The 22928-nt window shown below is 42.0% G+C and overlaps 6 protein-coding genes and 1 non-coding gene across 7 annotated transcripts; 5 read left to right on the forward strand and 2 right to left on the reverse strand.

Annotated features, from left to right (window-relative positions):
• Positions 1–1581: 1581 nt before the first annotated feature.
• Positions 1582–2032, forward strand: PAAG_11216 (hypothetical protein; the record flags this gene model as incomplete). Its single annotated transcript, XM_015846906.1, has 2 exons — positions 1582–1729; positions 1779–2032. The coding sequence occupies 2 exons, from the start codon at positions 1582–1584 to the stop codon at positions 2030–2032; spliced, it is 402 nt and encodes a 133-aa protein (XP_015703513.1).
• A 1820-nt stretch (positions 2033–3852) lies between these two features.
• PAAG_01149 (long chain base Stimulates Phosphorylation) lies at positions 3853–4759 on the forward strand (the record flags this gene model as incomplete). The annotated part of the gene is made up of 2 exons (XM_002797244.2): positions 3853–4299; positions 4394–4759. 2 exons carry the CDS (start codon positions 3853–3855, stop codon positions 4757–4759), a joined length of 813 nt encoding a protein of 270 aa, XP_002797290.2.
• Positions 4760–5716: 957 nt separating this feature from the next.
• On the reverse strand, positions 5717–5813 carry PAAG_11217. Its single transcript has one exon. It is a non-coding gene; the product is annotated as a tRNA-Leu (tRNA).
• Positions 5814–6084: 271 nt separating this feature from the next.
• Positions 6085–7196, forward strand: PAAG_01150 (proteasome component PRE2; the record flags this gene model as incomplete). The annotated part of the gene is made up of 3 exons (XM_002797245.1): positions 6085–6216; positions 6302–6523; positions 6699–7196. The coding sequence occupies 3 exons, from the start codon at positions 6085–6087 to the stop codon at positions 7194–7196; spliced, it is 852 nt and encodes a 283-aa protein (XP_002797291.1).
• A 986-nt stretch (positions 7197–8182) lies between these two features.
• PAAG_01151 (DNA-directed RNA polymerase I subunit RPA2) lies at positions 8183–12008 on the reverse strand (the record flags this gene model as incomplete). The annotated part of the gene is made up of 2 exons (XM_015844250.1): positions 8183–11413; positions 11511–12008. The coding sequence occupies 2 exons, from the start codon at positions 12006–12008 to the stop codon at positions 8183–8185; spliced, it is 3729 nt and encodes a 1242-aa protein (XP_015701031.1).
• Positions 12009–13632: 1624 nt separating this feature from the next.
• Positions 13633–14416, forward strand: PAAG_01152 (ADP-ribosylation factor; the record flags this gene model as incomplete). The annotated part of the gene is made up of 5 exons (XM_015844251.1): positions 13633–13695; positions 13779–13798; positions 13862–13924; positions 13994–14065; positions 14143–14416. 5 exons carry the CDS (start codon positions 13633–13635, stop codon positions 14414–14416), a joined length of 492 nt encoding a protein of 163 aa, XP_015701032.1.
• A 7816-nt stretch (positions 14417–22232) lies between these two features.
• On the forward strand, positions 22233–22872 carry PAAG_01153 (hypothetical protein; the record flags this gene model as incomplete). The annotated part of the gene is made up of 3 exons (XM_015844252.1): positions 22233–22255; positions 22334–22453; positions 22575–22872. 3 exons carry the CDS (start codon positions 22233–22235, stop codon positions 22870–22872), a joined length of 441 nt encoding a protein of 146 aa, XP_015701033.1.
• Between the last annotated feature and the right edge of the window lie 56 nt (positions 22873–22928).

Consider the following 22928-nt stretch of genomic DNA (forward strand, 5'->3'; position numbering starts at 1 on the left):
AGCGGATGCACAGAGTAGAGGTAAACGGGTGTTAGGGTATGTCTTTCATTTCTTTCATTAGTTTATCTTTTCATTCTTCATGATAACCATCTTGTTGGCCCATGGAATGTTTTTACTAGAATTCGATTGACATTCCTACCCCCTTCTATTTTCTTTAAAAAAGAAAAATTTATCATTTTTATGTTCAGGTCCGTTGCGTACTGTCTCCTCCTCCAGTCACCTTTTGAGGCCTTTTTAAAACAATTCATGAACCTCGATTATACGCTGTCCGGTGATAGGTCCATGGGATTCGACCAGTCATACGGCTCGACATAGGCGCAGAACGCGATCTCGCAGAAGTTAAATGGCCATTCGCAGAGAGTAGTTGTTAATACGGAGTATTGTCCGACTGGACACTGGCCGGTAGACACGTAACTAGGTCCTCTGTAATTTCTCCGTGTATTCTGTGCTTATGGGTAGCTAAATATAGATATTTCTTTACTCTGTTATTTATATTTCCAGTCTTTTATCCTCGTGTGAATCCTCAGATTCGAGGTCACAAGCGCTGAGATACAAATGGTCAACAATAGCGCCCATCCAGATCATGTGACAACCTAAAATTCGCACAGAAATCAGTTCTTGTCCGCATGCATCAGCTGCTTCGCAGCCACACCTTACCCTATATCATCCGGATCAGAGCTAGAGGCAGGTATGATGGGACCTGCAGGATCAAGATGACAGGGGACGAAGGGAAAATGACAGAACCATGCTTCGGTGACGAGTATGAGATGTGGCTGGGGATCACCATCAAACGGACTCGCCCACCATCCCGCAGACCACTACGTAGTGATATTGCTGGGAGGGGAGGGGGGAAGCAAGAGATATATGACACCCTGTTGTGCAGACGATACTCACAGCATGTGCTTCTCTATTCTGATAACAGATTTTTTTTCCTCTTCTTTTCTTGGTGAGAGCGCGAAGATCCCAGGGTGGCTCCCAACACCAGCGTGATACCAACCTGCCGGAATTTCGATGAAACGGATGTCTATCATTAGAAAAGCACTCCGGAGGTGGTGATGAGATCCTCTAATGAATGAAGGAGTGGGCACGAGTTGCATTTTCCATATATCATGATATATGTCAGAGCACATGAACAAAATTGTGTTATGTCTTCTATTCCACCCCTTATCCTCTTTTCTTCTTTTTCTCTCAATACCCCGTCTTCTTCTCTCTTACAACCAACTCCTCTTTTTTCATTTCTAACTACATTGCACAGTCTTCAAGAATAGTGTCCGGTTACAGGGCTGTTTTCCAATATATCCCGCAACCACTAGTGGTTGCGTTTTCTTGTTTTTCTCTTTTGTCGCCTAGGATATAAGCAGAATCGGAGCTGAGAGATGAAACATACTTGGTCATCTATCTAGGTAACCTATGCTTCCTCTTAGCTGATGGTCAGCGATATCATGACAGCTTGACAGTGGTGTTGGACTCAAGAGTGCTAGGTGAGATGTCCTGGGCTCCAACTTATGGACTATTCTGGATCCCCTTTTACATGCTTTCATACTGGTTATACCCCTCTTCCCGAAGGGCATATATCCCATTATGGACATAGATATACGTAAAAGTGTCATCTTTGAACATTCAGATCACAAGACTGACAGTAAGGGCCAAATCCACAGCGAAACTTCAAGTCCAAACCAGCCGGCAAGCACCAGCAGCCCGGAAGCGTTCATTCCCGAAGCTCGAAACCGTGAAACAGTAAAACCAGGACTAAACCCACTTACAATGTGTTCCTGCAGCTGCAGCTGCAACCGCAACTCCAGCTCCAGCTCCAGCTCCAGCTCCAGCTCCAGCTCCAGCTCCAGTTCTAGTTCCAGCTCTGGTTCTGGCTCTGGCTCTGGCTCCTGCCCTACACCCATGCCGATCCCCAACCACAGATCCTGTGGTCGGTCGTGCGGGAGGTCCTGCAACTGCTACTACTACATCAACCCGATTCGAAACATACGCACCTACCCGCTATCATCCCTTTGCTGCCCGCGCCGTACCCCCGTAATTGTGTTACCGAGCTATCCACGGACGATCACGATCTATCACGGATGTCCCCCGCGGAGCAGGCTCTCTTACTACTCCAGCAGCCGTTGTATGAGCAGACCTTCATCTATCGTTGGATGCATGTGTGGATGTTGACGGGATTAGGAGGTTGGTTTGGGGGTCGTGTGCGTGCAATCGTTGAGAAATGGGCCGGATTCATGTGATAGAAGATTGTATCGGGATTGGGGAAGTCAGAGGTAGTGAAAATGATAGAGATGGCGTGCGTCCACCTCGCTTTTGGCGGAAAGAGAAAACCTAGGTTTGATGCCTGGCTTAGGGATTATGTTACGGATAGATCCAAACTACTGTTTCCACGGGTCTATATTCAACATATCGACACCAGCAAATTTGAAAGCCAGGGGTAGAGATAAGACAGGCCGGAAATTGTCTCGGGGCTGTCTAGTTCCTCGTGGACAAATTGCGACTTTTCTCCCAACTAATTATAGAACAACCTGCCGATGCTTTTGCCGCGAGTGACGGCCAGTGGAGAGCGATTAAGATTGACTTTGTGAATACTCTGGGGTGGCAACATATCGTATCCATTTATCTGTCATTCATTTCATTTTATTTTTGTCTTTGGGATACACGAGAGATGATGGGCGAGGTATTCAGATTGAATTTGAGCATTTTTACCATGAGATCTTATTTATAACATTTCCACTCTCTTATTTAGCTTTCATAGCTTTTAATTTTCTGTTTAAGGCGATATTTTTAACCCCATTTAATAACAGAATGGCAAGCTTTCCTTCATTTCAAAGGTTGCTAACTACAAGAACAACTTCATATGGAGAAAAAATAGGTCACGTGGTTGAATGGTCCGACATTTGGTATTATCTATCTTTTAACTATAAGTGGCCTCCTTTGCATATCAACTATAACTAGCATTTAGCTATAGCAAAATAGTCCTAATCACATCACCCCCACGTACATAAACTTCAATGGCGGAACCCTGCGGTTGCAAAAACCCCATTACGACCGTGCGATATATCTGGGTAATATTGCCCATGGTTCAAATAGTTACCCCAGTTTTGAAATGACTCCCCAAGAAGATAAACCATGGGCCACACAGCCCAGCACATTATGACACAAGCACATACAAATTTAACCCCTCAACTAACCATAGCTCGTCTGCACATTTGCTAGCAATATTCGATGCCTCCCCCACAAGTCGGGTACGCTATATAGATTTGTGCCTAAGAAAGTATAGCATTCGTTCTATGTGACGTCAGTGGCCACTGCAATATGCAGCCCTACTGCCGTCATTGAGAAGTGATGGAAGCAGCAATGCAAAGAAGAAAAAGACTGTTGTTTTGTTTTTGCTCCCTTTCCTTCTTCCTCCTTTTCTCCTTTTGTTCTTCTGTGATTTCTGTGTCTGGGTTGTTGTTTTTAACTTGTGTCGCTGCATATCTTGTTTGTTCTCAATAACATACAGTGTATCTCAAAGAAAAAAAAAAGAAAAAAAAGAGGAGAGGGGGAATCTCTGCAAATAGAGCAACAGTTATTTCCATTCTGAGGTGTATATCCAGAATCTCATGACTTTGAAAAGTAAAACACAATAAATAACACACTATCCAAAATGTAAGTGAGCAAAACAAACAATTCTCTTCTATCACTTCAATATTATCTCACCTCCTCACAACCCCCTCATGCTGCTGATCCCAAATATCCGAGATGCACAGCCATGCCACTAACATAGTATCTCAAAACATCAGGGACCGCTCGCGCTCCATCCGTAGCAGAAAGAGCCAAGTAATGGACCGCCCGGTCAAGCACCGTTTCAGCATGGCGACACTACGCGGTAATCAGCAACCCGAACTGTGTCGAAAGCTCTACAAGCTAATCAAGGCGGAGAATCACGCCATTGGCTCATACGAGAACGCAGGTCGGGACCGCGTCTCCATTGCCTCGCAGCTGTCCGACTGGGGTGAATCCACAGGCGATGTTGCTGTTTCCGACCTCTCTGATAAGATGGGTGTGCTGCTCGCCGAGATGGGAGAGCAGGAAGACCTCTACGCTCAGAATCTGGAGGATTATCGTAATGTTCTCAAGCATATTCGTAACACGGAGAGCTCCGTGCAGCCAGCCAGAGACTACAAGGTGCGAGTCGTTGATGAAATCCAGAAGCTGAAGCTTAAGGACCCGAATAGCAATAAGCTGGTGAGCTTGGAGCAGGAGTTGGTGCGGGCAGAGGCACAGATGTTGGTGGCCGAAGCGCAGTTGACGAATATTGTATGTTTGATATATCAATTGATCTCCCTAAGCCTCTCCCCTGAAGCTATCTCAGTTTCCTGCCGGTGCTAACTAACCTCTTCCCACACCATAGACGCGTCAAAAGCTAAAGGAGGCGTTCGACATCCACCTAGCAGCCACCATAGAAAGGGCAGAGAAACAAATTATCCTTGCCCGTCACGGCCGTCGTCTCCTTAATTTGCTGGATGACACCCCCCTTGTCCCCGGTGACACCCGGGGTCCTTACGAACACGCTGAACATGCCCGTCAAGTCCTCAATGACGCTGAGCAGGATCTTCGAAGATGGGAGCCCAGCCTCGAACCCATCCATTTTGCAACTGCTGGAATGGGAGCGAACTTGATGCCTTCTGGCCAAATCAATGATGATCGGGGTGAAGTTTCCTATGACAAAGAGGAGATGAGTCCTGGATCTTCGGTGCCGCAGCCTTTTGCTGCGTAGGGAGAGGAGAATGGAGGTTGATTGTGATTGAAGTTTCCATTTTTCCTTCTCGCGTTTTGTTGCCATATGCATTACCACGCTATCAGGTGCAAATGGTATAAATAGCCGCACGTGCCGCTTTCGTAAGGAGTTATGATTTCAGCTTAGGAATGTCAATTCCATTCCAAATTGAAAGATATGAGAGGGGGTTTGGGAGCAAGTGGAGTATTTTTCGAAGAAAAACGAAACCGGATTTGGGGCGTCTATGGTAAAGGGGGTTTTTTTTTTCTTTTTTTTCTTTTCCAGTGTACCTGATTGGCATTGCATGGGATATGTTATAGTTATTTATTCTCCTAACATGTAATTTTAACAATCCAGTGACAGTTGAAATATTATCCTTGACAGTTCAGCAAAACTTCAAGGCAATCGCAACCAAACCGATCAGATGTCATTCATATATCGCCTGGCTCTGCATTGGGTCCCGTGGGGTACTGCCGTGGATCGCTCACTCTCCTGTGCACATTCTGGTGGTTGAGACTGCGGGCGATTTGCGTCGTTTGAACCAGCAGCGTGATAGCATATTGTAGTAAAATAACTACGGAAGAACTTTAAGGAAACATTTGAGCAACAATGTCCAAACTTGGGAATAGGTATTCCGCAAGAGTACTCCTTCCAACTTGCAGCCAGTATGCGGACATATCAAAAAAGGGGGAGATGAACCTAAGAATTACTTGTAACTAACTGTTATTTCGTGGGTGGCATCACATATTTCTCAACAGCAACATGTTTAAAAGCATTGCGGGATGAAGGCCGCGCACAGCAAGGTACGCCGGAAACAAGACCTATCTATCTAACCAAATCACATTGTCGACATCGATATCTGACAATTTTCGTGGCAGTGACACAAAGCAAAAAGAAACCCAAGAACAAAAGAAAATATTTAAATTAAAAATTTAAAGAATCAAAATTAAGATCATCTGGGGGCAGCGCGGTTCGAACGCGCGCGAACTTTCGTTCACTGCAGTTTCTCATTAAAACTTAAATGCAGCGCCTTAGACCACTCGGCCATACCCCCATCATTAGGGCGTTCGTTTGGTAGCAATTCAGCCTCTTCAGCACAAACCCCGGCCCCCGAGCTTTTGTCAGGTGATTCAGGCAGCTTGTTGCCGCGACTGCAAGCAAACAGCTCAGGCAAAGCTCAACCCTCTCTTCATTGTTTCACCGACAACATCCAACCCTCCGCTGCCACGTCTCTGTACCTGTATACCAATATCTCTGCTTCATATATTCTTCTCGTTTAGGTGTTTTTCGCTTCACATTCATTCATCGCTTTAGAATTGCCCATCATGGATACTGTCGTAGCCCAATACTCCCGGCCTATGTTCCCAAACGATCGCTACTCCCAGAACGAAGAGCAAGAGCTTACAGCAACACTGCCTCCCTTGTCTCTAAAGTTCGCTCTTCCTCCAGTAGATAAGGTGGGTATATGTGAGGATTAGGAGTTATTGACGGCCATCTTGGACTGTCCACGTTTTGTTTTGTGCTGACAGCTGCATTGCTTAGCCCGCCGCTTTCCTGCGAGCCGCAACCGATGACCATGCCAACCCAAACTGCCCCATTAAGCTTGCTCATGGTACCACAACTCTTGCATTCAGATTTCAAGGCGGAATCATCGTAGCGACAGACTCCAGAGCTACCGCTGGCAACTGGATCGCAAGTCAGACTGTTAAAAAGGTCATTGAGATCAACAGCTGTCTATTGGGGACCATGGCTGGTGGTGCTGCTGTACGTGTTATCATCGTTCTCATACATTTCTAGATTTGAAAATGGATCTTAATTTTGTTGTCGCTGCTTGGCTGCTGCTATGTGTTGAATCTGGATCATTCCTGAAGTGACTTCCAAACCCAAGACACTGCCAGAAACCACCGAAGACCTCCTACTTACCCCCTGTTATGTGTAGGACTGTCAATACTGGCTCGCCTACCTAGGCATGCAATGCCGCCTCCACGAACTCCGCCACAAACGCCGCATATCCGTAGCTGCCGCCTCCAAGATCCTCGCCAACCTCGTCTACAACTACAAGGGCATGGGATTAAGCATGGGCACCATGTGCGCTGGTGTAACGCCGCAAGAAGGACCTGCTCTCTACTACATCGACTCAGATGGGACCCGACTAGCAGGAAATCTCTTTTGCGTTGGATCTGGCCAAACATTTGCATACGGCGTGCTGGACGCGGAATATCGATATGACCTGACTGAAGAAGAGGCGTTGGAGCTGGGGAGACGGAGTATCCTCGCTGCTACACACAGAGATGCGTATTCGGGTGGTTTTATTAACCTGTACCATATTAAGGAGGCTGGATGGGAGAAGCATGGATTCAGCGATACTAACCCGATATTCTGGAAGACGAAACTGGAGAAGAATGAGTTCTCGAATGTAACGGGAACGTTGGAGTGAAACGGTGAAACTCTTTTTCTTCTTTTTTCCTGCCTTCTTAATACGATGAGAGGTTTGGCACGTTTTTCCAATTTTTAAATCTTACTTCTGCCACTTGTGTTATATAGCTTGCTAGAAATAAATGGGTAGAATTGTGTCATTTACGAAGTAGGGAGTATAACTTCTTATTATTACCTGGTTACCAATCCTTTTTTTTTTTTTTTTTTTTGGAAACCACTTCATGTCTTAGCAGACGGTTCTGAGTCTCTAGTTATGATGAGGAGGGACCCAATTACTTTGAGCAAGTCGCTTTTCTTGTCCCAGAATGATCTATGCGTTTCGCAAAATCGATGCCATCCTTTCTGCGTGTGTGGGATGCTAAATGCTCTCGTAACGTTCAGAGCCACTTGTTAGATATATGATCTACCTATAGAGAATTTCTCGCCCTTCACTTAGTTATGAGGAATAACGTGTCACGCAGAAATGGCCTAATGGTCCCTTGTGTCCACGCCGTTTCTTCACCCGGGAAATTTGCTGTTGAATCTTATATATTGTTAATCAAAGGTTTAACTGAATTTTGCCAAGGTGCCCCTGGACCTTGGGTTCATGCATCATCCCAACAATCAGCCAATTCCCCATGAATAGGAGTAGGGAGAGAGATGAATGCGTCACCTATGAATGATATGAACCGTCTGCTACTATAGAACGTATGTACATCCCATCTTAGCCAAAGTTGCCGCGATAATTCTTGTTTTGAAATGTATATCAACAAATCTACTCCAATAGAAATCATTTTTATACTCACCATAAACAAGGAGATCACGGAAAGATAATTTACCCAAAATTGAAAATGGCAGCAAAGATATCAAAAGCGACAAATAATGAGATATTTTTAGCCTTCTTAACCCTAATTTCCTCTCTTGGAGGCAAATGAATTTATTTTGGTCTCATTTTATCCAAACCCTTTCAACCCATATAGATAAAACACATTCATCCACCACAGAATCTCAATTATTAACCTTAAATGTCATCTTAACACCCATAGCCGCCAATTCAACATCAAGATACTTCAACACACCGGGCACAGCAACTACAGTTGTATCGTCTCCGCCAACGAACCTTCTACCCTCTCCATCCTCCCACACCTCGGCTCGGGGGTCATCAAAGACCGCCTCTCTCGCACATCGACGACAACGCACAATCCCTGAAGTACCACCCAACGCACTCACTGCCCCACCTGGCTTCACAAGGCCCGATGAAGACTTCGCAGCAGCAGCCATAGCGGGATTTTTGATTGGCGCCACGTGTTTAGAGACAGCAACCTGCGTTGAGAGGAACGAGCCGCACGTCCTGCAGATCCAGGAACGAGTGATGTCCGAGCAGTTCATGAGACGGTCTTGCAAGAGGAAAGCAGCGCCATGGGCCAGAAGGGCGTCGCGCTCCATCTCGCCAACACGGATACCACCACCTTTCGCACGGCCCTTAACGGGTTGTCCGGTCAGTGCGTTCACTGGACCAGTCGTCCGCACTTGGAATTTATCATTGACCATGTGCCTTAGACGTTGGTAGTAGACTACTCCCAGGTAGATGTCTGCAGCAAATTCGCGGCCTGTTATACCAGAATACATTGGCTCGTTGCCATGAAAGTTGTAGCCAGCCTTGCGCAGTTGTTCGCCAAAGAAGTCGCCTGCGGTATGCTCTTCAGAGAATCGGAAGGGGGTGGAGTCCTGCGCGAGGCCGTGTAGAGCACCAGACTTCCCCGCGAGGGACTCGACAAACATGCCGATGGTCATTCGGGAGGGGAATGCATGCGGGTTGATAATCACGTCGGGCTGGATTCCGCTTTCAGAGAATGGCATGTCAATTGCAGGCCACAGTTGGGAACAGACACCCTTCTGTCCATGGCGAGAGGAAAATTTATCTCCAATAACTGGTTTACGTGGGATACGGTATTTGATGCTGATGGCTTGGCAGGGGTCACCGCCTGTTTCGGAACCGAGGATCCGGACGCTGTCAATGTAGCCTTCCTCTGTGTCTTTGTACTTAAAGAAGTGGGTTTGCCTGTCGATGTTAATGTATGAGTTCGATACTGCATCGAAGCGGACAGTGTGCCATGCAGCAACGATGCTGCCTTCAGTAACCCGCACACCAATGTGAGGGAGACCATCCTCATCCAGCGTTTGCCGCCATTCCCCCTTGATAAGACCACCCGGTGCGAATCCGAAAAGTTTGGCAATCTCTCGTTTCGCTTTTCCCCGGCCTCGAGATTCTTTTTCGTCGAGGCAATATACTTTCGTTTTGTAAATCGTGCCCCATCCAAATCCTCTGTCATGAGCGGATCTATTAATAATCATTGCGTCGTCCATGTCATAGCCAGTGTACGATAAGACAGCAACCACGGCATTCATGCCATTGGGGAAATTGTCGAGTCCGTAGCAGTTGTAGAGAGGTGGGCGAACAATAGGGGTTTGTCCGGTTTGTAGTCTGTAAAGTTTGTTGTCGGTACGGTACTGTATAGATGTGCCAGGAGTTCCCATCGCTTGCTTCCCCATTTGACATTGGTACATATTACGCGGAGACTGGTTGAAGTCGGAGAAGGGTGTCATGTTTGCAACGATGGAGAGGATGTAGGTAGGGTCGAATTCCACATGAGTAGATACCCCAGATATGATATCGGACGGTACGCAGGCAATTTCCATAAATGGCTGCTCGAATGGTCCAACATAATCAAGTTTGTCCAGTGGCAAGTATTTCACTGGTCTGACCATCCTAGCACATTGCGAGAAAAGATAGATACCGGGGTATTGGCCCCGGTTCGAGTTGGGAACGTATCCGATTTCAAGCTCCACGGGAAGACTCTTGTTGCCCTCTACCTTCCAATATCGCAAGGTATCAGAAATGATGCGAGCCTGTTTCGGGGAACAGTAACCAAGAATGCGTCCGTCCATCTGGACAACAACGCTTTCCTCTAGGGAAACTGATGACTCAGATGTTACCCCTAGGTTCGATATGATCTGAGGAACACCAGAGACATCAAGATTACTTGTTTCTATTTTGCATTTATGGGCTAGATGGTTTAGAAGACCACATGGACTTCCATCTGGTGTGTGAACTGGGCAAAGGAAGCCCCAACTCTCAGGGAGAAGTTTGCGAACAGTAGTCGTTTTGAGCTGTGCGAAGAAGCTTCCTCGGTGTATCATTCGGAAATGACTGATAAAACGGTAGAAGTTGATTTTCTCAGCCATGACAGTATAACCAGATGGTTGTTGTAGATCGAGACCAGTTGGACTGACAAGATTACCGGTAGAGAGGAAATACTCCAGCGCACCACCTATATTTTCATTGGTCCTCGCAACGATTTTACTCAGGAATTCCTTCTCAAATTTTGGGTCGGTGAATCTTGCATTCTGGTTCTTTACACTCCAGTCCTGTGCAATCGGACCAAATGACCTTAGCCATTCTTCGAGGCGCTCTTTCAAGAGAATCCCGTAGAGAAAACCACCAAGTAAGACTTCTTGATTCGAGACAGCATCCGGATTATCTGGGGCACAGTCCCCTGCCACTAGCGTATAGAGTTTCCGGATCATGAAGAGTATCATATTGAACTTATCATTATCCTGAGAGTCTGTCACGCTGTGATTGCCAAGATGCGGCAAGACGACTTTTCGAAGAAATTCCACGCCCACAGCTTCATCCGGTATATCTGTGGGCATTCCCAAGACAGGTCTGAATTTTTCTCCCAGGTAAGCTCTAATGTCGTCCCTTCCATGAATTCCATATCCTTTGTATGTTCGTAGAAGTAGTTCAACTCGATCTGTCACAAAAGAGTTTTTGATTCCCTTAGAGCCTTCATGGCCAACTAGGCGCTCGAAAATGTCCCTATCGTTTGTCTGCACCAGGCCTTTCAATATCATCACAACTGGGACAAGGTACTCATTTTTCCTCCAGGTAAATCGGAACGTGACATTTCCGTCGCTGAGGTAATGTAGAAAGTTCGTTTGAGATGTTTGATCAGGCCTGACAGAACGAATTTGAATACCAAACTTCGTATAGGTCGGGCCGCGCTTCATGAAGGAACTACGGATAATAGCCATTGGGAAATTTCTCCTTCCAACAATCAGCATTCGGATAAGTTTCTCATTTCCATTGACGACAAAATAGCCGCCAAGTTCTTCAGATTCCTCTTTATGTTGCACGAGCTGTTCCGGAGAGCACTTCTCGAGGTAACATCGGTTGGACTGCAGGAAAAAGTCAATGCGAATCAATTATGCGGTCAGTCTACAAAGCTCAATCATAACGAATGAACATTTATTAATTTAGACATTGCGAACTCACCCTCAGCATAATTGGGACCTGGCCCAGTTCTCTGACGGACTCTTTCCACTCCCCATTGTTAATGCGGTATTCCAGTCTCGCTCGTAGTCTGCCACGATATGTCGCGTGTCTCTCTCGACACTCTGCAGGGTAAATTTCTCTATTTCGCGTATTGAACTTGTTTGATGCTGGGAGCATCGCCTTCTCAAGAAACAACTCGGTAATGCGCACAGAGAGCTTGTTTCTTCGAGGCGCCCGTCTCCCTTCATCTAGCCTAGCCCGCTTCTGTTCCGGTGTTTCGACGTCGCCATCGAGGAACGATTTGGTGCCAATGTCCTCCAATGCCGCCTCTAAAATCTTGTCATTGTCGAATAGGGCGTTGAAAGAATCAATATGGGGGCGAATAGAAGCTGCAAGGGACGGGTACGCAGTGTGATCCTTTGGGGGATGTCGGAATAGACGCTCACGCCGGAGGGTATCAAACTCGACTGACCACTCTGTATCCGTAGAGGGTGCCATTGAGCCCAAACTAGTAAATCTAAAACAATTCAATCAGGGCTAAGGAGTATAAAAATGGCACTGAAGAGTTGAAGGTGCCGGCACAAAGGGGATCAATACGCCCGTCGAAGGGTAAAAATCCCTTGTGGCTGCTACGGCGAAACTGCCATGACCGAGTGGAATAGTTCAAATTCGATATTTAAAGTAGGAGAAAGAAGACTACGGCGTGGACGAGAAAGTATTGACTCGTCTTTGCAATTTTGATAGAACTGATCGCCCCAGCTGTTGGTGGTGTGTATATATCACTTCTGTCCATGAGGCTCTGCGAAGTGAAATTTTTGAGCGGAAACAAAAGCCATGGGCTTATCATCACGTGAAGATAACCAACTGCCAAGTGGTGGTGTTCGACCGGTTCTGTCCACTCACAACGGATCAAAAGGACGAACGACATCATCGAATCGCCAACCAACCACCAAAATAAAGCAATATTTACTACTCTTAAATAGAATGCCGCCAACACCAGCCAGCCAATAGACATTGTTCTCTACAGGCAGCGACAACAGGATTGACACCTGGGCAAAAAGAATAATACCAAAATAGCCGTCGGCGTCTTTGGCGCCGGGAGGGCTCTGGGCTCTCCACCTTTGCCGCTTCACAATTCTCCTTCTGGCATTTGCGTGGATGGGAGCTTGCGGCGGATGCACTGCTCATTGCAAACCACACAAGGGACGGTAACAGGGAACAGGGACTCAAGGACGAAACGCCTTCCGCAAATCTCAGTTCCACACTCCTCGCACTAGAAGTCAAAACACCACCATCGGTCATGTGTACACAGACCTACCTCGCGCGGAGTGAACGCAGCCATCAGTGCTAAAATTCTGTACTCGTTGATTGCCTTCAAGAGGAGGTTTTTTGTAGCCGTGAGTAAGGAAGCTTTTCCAAGACCCTTCACATTGTTTCAAGAAAGACGATTATTCGTTATTTCTTTGCTTCCTGAAATATATCCATCTCGTTTTCTTTACTCCACTCCATGTTTACCATATAGTTAGCGCTTGTATTGTGCCTGTGTGGTTTACGCCTGACTTATTGATTTTGGGTCTCTGCCTGTTATCCGGGTTTCTGTGCTCCATCTCGGCTTGTATGGGAAATTATACCTCTCACTCTGGGATTTAAGGTATTTTCGTCATTATCGTGTGTGCTTTGTCCCGCAGATCCATCTCTCACACTTCTTCTTAACAGACGCCACACACCACAACTAAACCCTTGGTGTACATATTGCTGTACACACCACGATAATATTCACGCACTATTTTACTTATCCCCTCTCTGGGCTCTCACACTCACCTCAAAAAATTACTGTCTGCGCCATTTTTTGCCGCCAAATCTCCATCTCTCTATTCCGTCTACTTTCTCTGAGGGATAAAATATCGTAGCTATTTATTCGGAGCAGATTCACGATGGCGAGTTTCTTCAGAAGCATCTATGACTGGTTGCTCAGAAAATTCTGGTTAGTGTGCGCTTCGAACAATCCGATGCGACCAGCGGTGTTTAGTGGTGGAGACCTTCATCAAGCACTGGATCACCCAATGGGTAAAAAAGTAAAACTAATCCATCATGGTCAATTGTACGATTCAGGGCAACCGAAATGGATGTGACGATGGTCGGGTTGCAAAATGCCGGGAAGTCATCATTGTTGCGGGTTTTAGCGGTGAGAAAACGAATTTCCTATCAGAAATGAAAATTCCCCGAGGATATTCCCATGAAATGATGTGCTAACTGAAAAGAAACCAGGGAGGAGAATTCACGATTGAGTACGTCAAGAGCCCTGGGTAATGACGGGAGTAGCAGAACAGTTGCAGCTAATAGCACCTCAGCTCAATACCCACCATCGGATTCAATACTGCGCGCGTACAAAAAGGTCACGTCACACTAAAATGGTCAGCCTTCTCCGTTTGGATATAACTTCCCTCAGCAACTGAGGCATCCGTTCTAACGAAAGTATATAGCTGGGATCTTGGAGGCCAGCCGAGATTTAGGCCAATGTGGGAACGGTATTGTCGTGGAGTCAACGCACTAGTGTAGGTATATGTTCCATCAACGTCAAATCCTTCGAGGGAGAGTGCGTCATCAGCTAAATCATCGGGGAAAACCATAGATACATCGTCGACGCAGCCGACAAGGAAGCGCTGCCCACGGCCACCGAAGAGCTTCACGATCTCGTGAGCAAACGGTCTCTAGACGGCATCCCGCTCCTAGTGCTGGGCAACAAGTCTGATCTCCCCAACAAGCTCTCCGTCGATGAGCTGATTGAAGCCATGGATTTGAAGTCCATCGTGCACCGCGAAGTTAGCTGTTACGGTATCAGTGCGAAAGAGGAGACGAATCTTGATGCTGTTTTGCATTGGCTAATTGCCCGATCAAGCAAGTGAACGCTTCCGCCATTTCACCTACCCAACTAACAAACCTTTCTTTTGCCTCTTGACTGTCGCTTTCCTACCGCCTGTCTTTTCTTTCCGGGATTTATACGTCGTTTTCTTTCGTTTCTCTTTTTCCTGCCTTTGTAATGATACTGATGCCTTGCTTTTTTGCTTCCATTCCTCTGCTTTTCCTCCTTTTACGGTTGCCTGCTGAAGTCGCAGGATGGACTTCTCCCCCCACCCCCCAGGTAGGGGGCGATGATGGATGACAGCTTCCCTGCTCTCCAATCCCCGTCTGCTATGTCCCCTCTCTTTTCCAATTCTAGCCTCGAATCCTATTTATTTCGTCAAACTCCCAGGCCAACACAATGTCTCCATTTCTCCACCGTCTTTCATCAGAATGGTAATGTTAATTGTCATCGAGCAAGCATGCGGGTGAACGAATCGGCATTTTTTCCTTTCTTTTCTTATGTTCCTCTGCTGTCTTTTTTTTTTCTTTTTTTCTTTCTTTTTTTTTTTTTTTTTTTTGGAAGTTTTCTCGGAAATCTTGGTTTTCTTTCCTTTCAGCATAGGTAAACGGATGTAGGACGAGAGGCGGGTAGGAATGATAGGATGAAGCAACGACTGCAAATTTCGTGGTGTTGCATTTGATATCCGATTGATAGACCAGGTGGGCGGGTCGTCATTGTCTATATGGGTAATTGAGAACCACTGATTTGTTTCCTATTTTCTAGTTCATTTCATCTGAAGATATGGAGATTGACATTGGGATTTCACTCCAGGAGAGGGGTGAGACTCTGCTTCTTCGAGAATTAGTTAATGCCATCCGAACATCAGCAAATAGCCTTCCGGGCAAATCAAGTTGGGTGAAGGTATGTATCTTAATCCAAACAACTCAATCGTCCAAAGAATATATATTCCACATCCACCCTCACGGACACGCCCTTACTTGATAAGCAAAATGAGAAAAATAAACAAAATAAACCAAATAAACAGAAAATTAAAACCCTTCCCACCGACATAAATATATATTTATTCTTTACCAATTATCTACACAATTCTCTCCACATCATGAACAACTCATCAACAGCCCACACACAACCCACCGTCGAGCACAGACCAACTGATGCGTTGGCAATGCATAATCCTCTCACATTTCTTACATGTACGCCGACCGATACAAAGCCTATTATGTCACGCATTTGATTTTAGATTTTTAAGGGGATGGGATGGGATGTGGGACTGTAATCGTGCGTGAACAAGTGGGCGCAAAGTGAGGGGTAGACTTAGCTTTTGCGTCTGGTCGGTGTGATCATTGACGTTGTTCGAAGACCACCATCAGTGTAGACACCGAAGCCAATCGGATAGTTAACGAGAACTTCGGAAATCTGTTGATTGTAGTACGCTGGTGATTGGGGCAGTGATTAGTGGTGCGCTTCGTGATTGGCTGGTCACGATTCAATCTCAATATTTCCACTTACGAGGTACTTCGTACATGGAGAGATAAATACTAGTTAGTAACGGCGATATCAACATCCATATGGGGGATATGTTTTAGCTTCAATTGTTCGAGAAAACGTCTGGACACTTCAAGCCAAATGGAACTGGGTAAGAAGCAAAGAAACCACAGGAAAGAACGGGTGGTGAATCGTTAGGTTTCTCACAATGCTATGAAGCACGGATCATACAGGGAATTTAGAGGCGCAAAATTCCGGCGCGAATTGATTTGACATGGAGGACAGTTTGGATGTAACCCTTCAGAAATGCTCATCACAGGGCGAATGCCAGTAATTAGTTAAATTAACCGACCTCCACCCGGCGGCTCTCGGATTTTGTATTGCTGCTTATAAGAAATGAATTCAAAGTCATGAGTCTAGTAGTGTCTTACAATTCAAATGAGGTCCTTACTCAACTACATACTCAATTCCATAGTGCTGCTATGTTAACAAAGAAAAACACAGAGCTAAGAGCTGCCAACACCAAGCAGAAGTGAAAGAGAGATAAATCACATTTTTATATAGATAGGAAAAGAAATTCTAACAGCCCAAGGCATGTTAGCTAGAACTGCTAGATCTCAGGAGCCTGATCAACATACAGAGGGAGGGTTGAGAAATTGAACCTGGGGACTAGAAAGTGAAGACCCTCAACATACAGCAAGTGTAATATCCTTGAACATAACATTAGACAGTGCCAAACAGACCTAAGTGTCTATTCTATATAATTTCTATATAGAATTTCTCGTGATTGCTGCTTAATTTGAAATCTTGCCAAATAGAATGATTGAAGGTGATCTGTTCGATGATTTGATCCGTTGATTACGTGCATGGTTATACATAAAACGTAACTAATCGGCCACCGAGCGGATAGCTTCCCATCTCATATCACTCACATTCATCAAATCATTCAATATGCCTTACAAATCAAAAGATCAAGCTTCTAGTTAATCAAGAAGGAAGGCTATTATTAGTCATTAAAGTCTATAAAACTGGACAAATCTCATTCAAATATGCTGCTGCTAAATCATTTAATGTTTCTTATTTCACTCTAGGTTCATAGACTAGTCGGTTGAGCTTTTCCTGTGAATGTGTAATCAACCTGTCAAAAACTGACCTCTACAGAGGAAGAATCTCTAGTTCAATGAATACTATTCATGAATGAGAGAGGCCAACCTCCTCAAATTGAAAAAGCATTAAATATGATGAATATACTAATTTCTACCTGAGTTGAATCTGCTGTGGGAAAAAAATAAGTTCAAAGATTCATTATATGTTATAAGGAATTGAAGATTAAATCTTATATAAATACAACTATGAGTGAGCTTTACATGAAGATCCTAAGATCATGCAAGAGTGGTTTCAACGGGTGAAGAATAAAATATAAAGATATGATATTATGAATGAGAATATCTACAACTTTGATAAAGCTGACTTTCAAATGAGAGTTATATCAACAGTCAAGATGGTGACTAAGTCTGAGAAACATGGCAGGCCAGTGCTTTTGCAGCCAGGAAATCAAGTCTTTAATCAGTTGTTTAAGAGATATCAGCTGGTCATGCATAGTGCTGCTATATTAGCAAAGAAAAATAAGAAGCTAAGAGCTGCAGTTGAGAAGAAAAGCATAAGAAGAAGCAAGCTCATATATTTATAGCTCAGAATGGAGCTTTAACAGCTGGGTAGAGAATTTGAATCAGTTGTCGAGAAAGTGAGCTCCACCACACTACAGCAAAAGTAATATAGTTGATCATACTGCTAGAACCTGTCAATAGACCTAAGAAATAGATCTATATAAATTATATGAGAAATTCTAGTTTGATGATTGCTTAATTTCATAATTTGAATGAACAAGTGTCAAAAGGAAGCGTGAGAAGCACTATAACTAATGTCATAAGAGAGTAGGAGGATAGGCGCTTAGAGCGCTGAGAAGTGAAGAGAATAGTGATAGGTGAAACGTAGGTGTAGAATTGAAGCGAAGCTAACCACTGAATCTTTTGAAAGGAATTCAGAGGGATCCAGAGTGTTTTGACATCAATCTAGGCGCAGATAAACAGATGTTTGGTTGTCAGCTAGATACGCTATTTCAACGAATACTAAGGTGATTTACGAAAGAGGGGGCCTCTCCACTAGCGGTTGTTATGCCGTTGCCAGACAGTTTCTGTGGGGTATTTGTGCACAGGGTAGTTGCTTGCAGGGCGGGCAGCTTTCTTAGGCCGTTGCTATTACCCTTCGTAGCCAGTAGCCATACGCCGTCACATCAGTGTCTTTATTATCTCTTTTTTAATTTTACATAGAGATTAAGCTAGCCGGTCTATATTTCGACCAGATCCTTTTTCGACCCCTCTATCCAAAGCAACCCCTCTTCCTATTTGAGTAAATATTTAACTACAAATTCAATCTAATTGCCATTCAAACATGCAGGCTTCCAGACCTGCTGCTAAAGCTGCTGCTGCTGCTGCTTTTTTAGCCTCAATTTCTGGCTCCTGTAGTTGTTTCCTGGCCTCTAGAGCAGCAGCTTCCTCTTGAGCCTTCTTAATCCTTTCTATATTGATAAACTGGGTATTTGGATCAACTTTCACCTTCTTTTTGGTTTTTGACTGCTGTAGAATCTCTAGTTGATTAGAGAGTTTAAAAATTGTAGACTGACTAGTAGCTTGTAGAGCATTCAACTCACCAATCACCTTGCTAGCTTTGCAAAGAAAAACTCACTGCTTTCTTGTAAGAATTCTCTACTTATTCAACTGCTGCAGAGCCTTATATATATGTCTAGGATCTCAGGGGGTTGTAAGCAAAAGATCTTGCAGTTCAGAAGATAAAGAGGTTGTAGGTGTCACCAGCCTAGGGTTAGATTGACCCTGATCTCAAACTTGAGAAGAATCTATGTAGAGGGTTAAGCTCTAAGAACTAGAGGCTAGTCCTCCTATATAATAAGGATGAATTGCTTGGGAAAGGGAAGAAAAGAATGAGACGAGAACACGAGCTTAAGCAAGCTCGCGTAGCATGATCATGTGCGCACATGCAAACAATGGCTAGGCTGAGTCAGCCAGCCAGAGTGAATCTAGGGGTTCAGCCTCTTATAATCTAATCCCTTAAAAGGATTAAATGGCACTAGACCAGCTGCTCTCCACCCTCCATGTATATTATAAGATTTTAAGGCCTTTGAATGTGCTTGTTCATATGCTTGTATGAATCTTCTTTTATTCACAGGAGCTGCATTATCCAGATAGTTTAAAACAATAATCTCAGCTCTATAGTAGCTCTTCATGGGTGAAAAAACTCCAAGATTCAATGACTAAAGAACATAAGATGTATAAACAAGTAGAAACACTAAATGAATTAAAATTATATGACATTCTCATAGAAATTCAATAGTGATGTGACTGCTATGATCATTCAGCACTAATAATTTATGCTGATCTTCCTTAAATATTTATAATAGAAAAATCATATATAATTAGTTGAGATATATATAATTTGATATCTATTTATTAACTGATATTGTATAGATCTAATTGAGTATATTCACATCTTTAAATTAACTATATTGTATATTTTGACTTAAAAAAATGACTAGAGAGTCTATATAGTACTTATTAGCACTAATAGCTTCAAGAATTGAAACTCACTCACAATTAAAGAGAGATTTAATATAGATTTTATCTTTCTTTTACTCAGCAAGCACTTTGATATTTATATATACTTCTAAAGCAATATCATGCTCATTTATATTTTATATATTTTTAGTAACTATCTTATGAGTCTGTATATATCAAAAAAATAGTTATAGAACTGCTGAAATATTTTTTGCTAAGTATTCTTCATTCTTTGAGACTTTATCTTTCAGTTAATCATAAATCTTATCATAGAATTTTATTTTAAAAACTTTCTTATTTAATTCTTACTCAGCTGAATGGGATCTCAATTCATTTATAGAATTTAAGTCATTATTTTTTGTATATATATATAAGAAAATAGAAATTATTGCAAATCTTGCTCTTTTATTCATTGAACTAGAAAGATCTTTTATTTGAAATCAACTTTTATTAATGTTGATGAGCAATTGTTTGTTGAATGAAATCATTTTTTTTACTTTTTAATATGCTTTATTAAATATTATATACTTTAGTATTAGCTTATTCAAATTAAAAAATATTATTTTTTAAATTCTTTATAGCAGCAGTTATAGCAGCTTTATTATTAGATTTCATTTTAATAATATAGTTGAGAAAACGCGTGGTAAAAGTAGTGAGTTAGATTTAAATAAAGTAATTGAAAAAGAATCTGATCAAAATATGAATTAGCTAGCTTAGTAAAATTACTAATATTTTAAAAACTTTTCTCAGAAAAAGTAAAATAAATAAAATATAAAGATTATTAATATCAATATTAATAGAAAAATAGAAATAAACTTTATAGAAAAAATTATATTAAATAAAATTTTATTAACTTTAAAAATAAAATTTCTATAATAATATTTTTAATTACTTACTATTATTTTTTAAATATTTTTATATAATTTAAAAAATTAATTAATTAATTGATTAACTTATAAAATTTAACTTTTATATAAAATATTATTAATAAATTTAAAATTTTTTTAATATATTTTATATTAATAAATAAATTTTATAATAAAAAAAAACTAAAAAATATAATAAACTAATAACTTCAAAATATATTAAATTTTATATATATTTATTAGTTTAATAAGAAATTATAAATTAATATATTTAAATAATTAATTATTATTTATATAAAATTATATAAAATTTTATATACTAATTAAAATTATACTAATTAGATAAAAATTTATAAATAAGAAAAATAATTTTTATTATAAAGATATTAATTTAATTATCTTTATTAAAGTTTTATTTTATATAATAAAAGTTTAATTTTCTATATAATATATTTTTTTCTTAATAATTTTTTTATTTTTATATATATTAATTATTAATTATTCTCAGTAACTAGTTTATTATAATTATAATTAATAAATTAAAATAAATAAATTTTATATATATAATAATTAAATTTAATTTAATTTATATTTTATTTAAAATTATATTTTAAATTTTTATTTAAATTTTTTTATATATAAATATTATTTTAATTTTTTAATAATATTTTATATAAAATTTATTTTTTTATAAAATATTTAAATAAAATAATATTAAAATATATATATTTATTATTATTTAAATATTTTTATAATTTTTAAATTTTAATTATATTTAATAATAATATTTAATAATAATCTCAAATTAAAATAATAAAAAATTTATTAAAAATTATAAAGCTTTTTCAATTTAATAAAATAATTTTAAATCAGTTGATTAGAAGTTATTAGATTATAATATATAAAATAACTTTTTTAAAGAAGTGAATAAGAAAATGAAAACTGCAAATGAAAAGCAGTTAAGAAAGAAAAAAAAATCATATACAATATTTATATATCAAGAAGATGATTTTAAAATTGATGAAGCAATAGATTAAGATATTAATAAATAGAATAAAGAGGTGATTGAGATCTTTAACTTTCAATCATAAAAATGAGCAGCACCCTGGCAATGATATATGTTGTGTGATGTATCATTGACCCATTCTGCTTTCAACATGTGACCGCTGATTTGTAAATAATTCTTGGTTGTTGTTATATTTAGTATGAACGTGTAAATTGCGGGGAGGTTGTCCCAACTGGGCTTTTGGATTACCCTTTCCAGTCGTAATACGTTGGGTCATGTGGCTTAGCGTTCCATGAGACCCTGCCCCGCGGGTCCAAAAGGGCTCAGCGCTCAAACTCTGCTTGTCGAATCTGACCCCGTGATCTGTTGGATCGTCATTATTATCGCGGTTGAGGCTGGGCACTGGCTGGCCCCCGCGCTAATGTCGGATAAACGTTGCTCCGCGTGCCCCTCAGCCACACTGTTCTTCTGCGGGCTGCTAAATAAAGGTAGGGTAGAAACCTACACGGCAGTTCATCAACTGTCCCAGTTCATATATTCCAACTCACCAACCAACTCATCACCATATCCACCACCCCTACCACACTCCGCTATCTGCAACCACAGCTTTCTTTACTCGCCTTCCTCCCTGGTTCTATTTCTTAGCGCATCAGTAGTGCGGCTACCGGGAGAGATTTTGCACTCGTCTCCTACCTCTTCAGTGCCAACGTCATCAACCACTTGATATTCGCGTCAACTTTTTCACTGCCTGGCCAGAGAAGCCTTTCACGTAGTCCTCTATATATCTCGTCTTGCGACCGGAACCAACTCTTCTCTCTCTCGGTACTTTTTCGTTAACGGCCTTTTAAGAAACTCTTGACTGTCACCGCGATGGCAATTCTTCGTAGAAATTAGTGAGTATTTGATGAATCCATTAGATCCTCCCCAACGCATCAATCTTTAAGTCAGCGAAATCTAACCCCTGAAATTAGTTGTTATACTGAATTCGGAACCGGCCGTGTCTTCTGCAGGTCGCCATGGAGCTACTGGGGTCGCTGGGTAGCTCTCGTAATAATCATCATGTCCACCTTCTTCATCTTCCTTGCATTTGCGTACGTTACCCTCCACAACCCATCTACTTGAAACAATTACATCTCAAAAGAAAAAGAGAAAGAAAGGAAGAAAGGAAGAAAGAATATGAAAAGCTAACATGAAATCCTAACGTCTGTACAGCTGCATCTCCTCCCGCCGCCGACGTCGTCGCGGCCAACAACCCTTCCACGGGACCGGCTGGGCTGCTCAGCCACCCTTCTGGCAACAGGGTCGGCAACAGAACCAATATCAATATCCCAGTGCTCCCCCACCCCAGTATACCCAGGGGAACTACTACGCGCAAAAACCATCCTCTTTCGGCGGCCAGCAATATCCACCACAGGAACAGGGTGTCGAGCTGCAGCCTCCGCAAAATGTTTATCGAGCCGGTGAACAGGTCTATCAACCACCAGTTGGCCCTCCTACGATGAATAAGTAAAACTTGAAAATTAATTAATAGTTTCTTTCTTCTTCTTTCTTTTTCTCTAAGAAACA

Source organism: Paracoccidioides lutzii (assembly GCF_000150705.2).
Source record: "Paracoccidioides lutzii Pb01 unplaced genomic scaffold supercont2.2, whole genome shotgun sequence".
In the NCBI taxonomy this organism is placed as follows: Eukaryota; Fungi; Ascomycota; class Eurotiomycetes; order Onygenales; family Ajellomycetaceae; genus Paracoccidioides; species Paracoccidioides lutzii.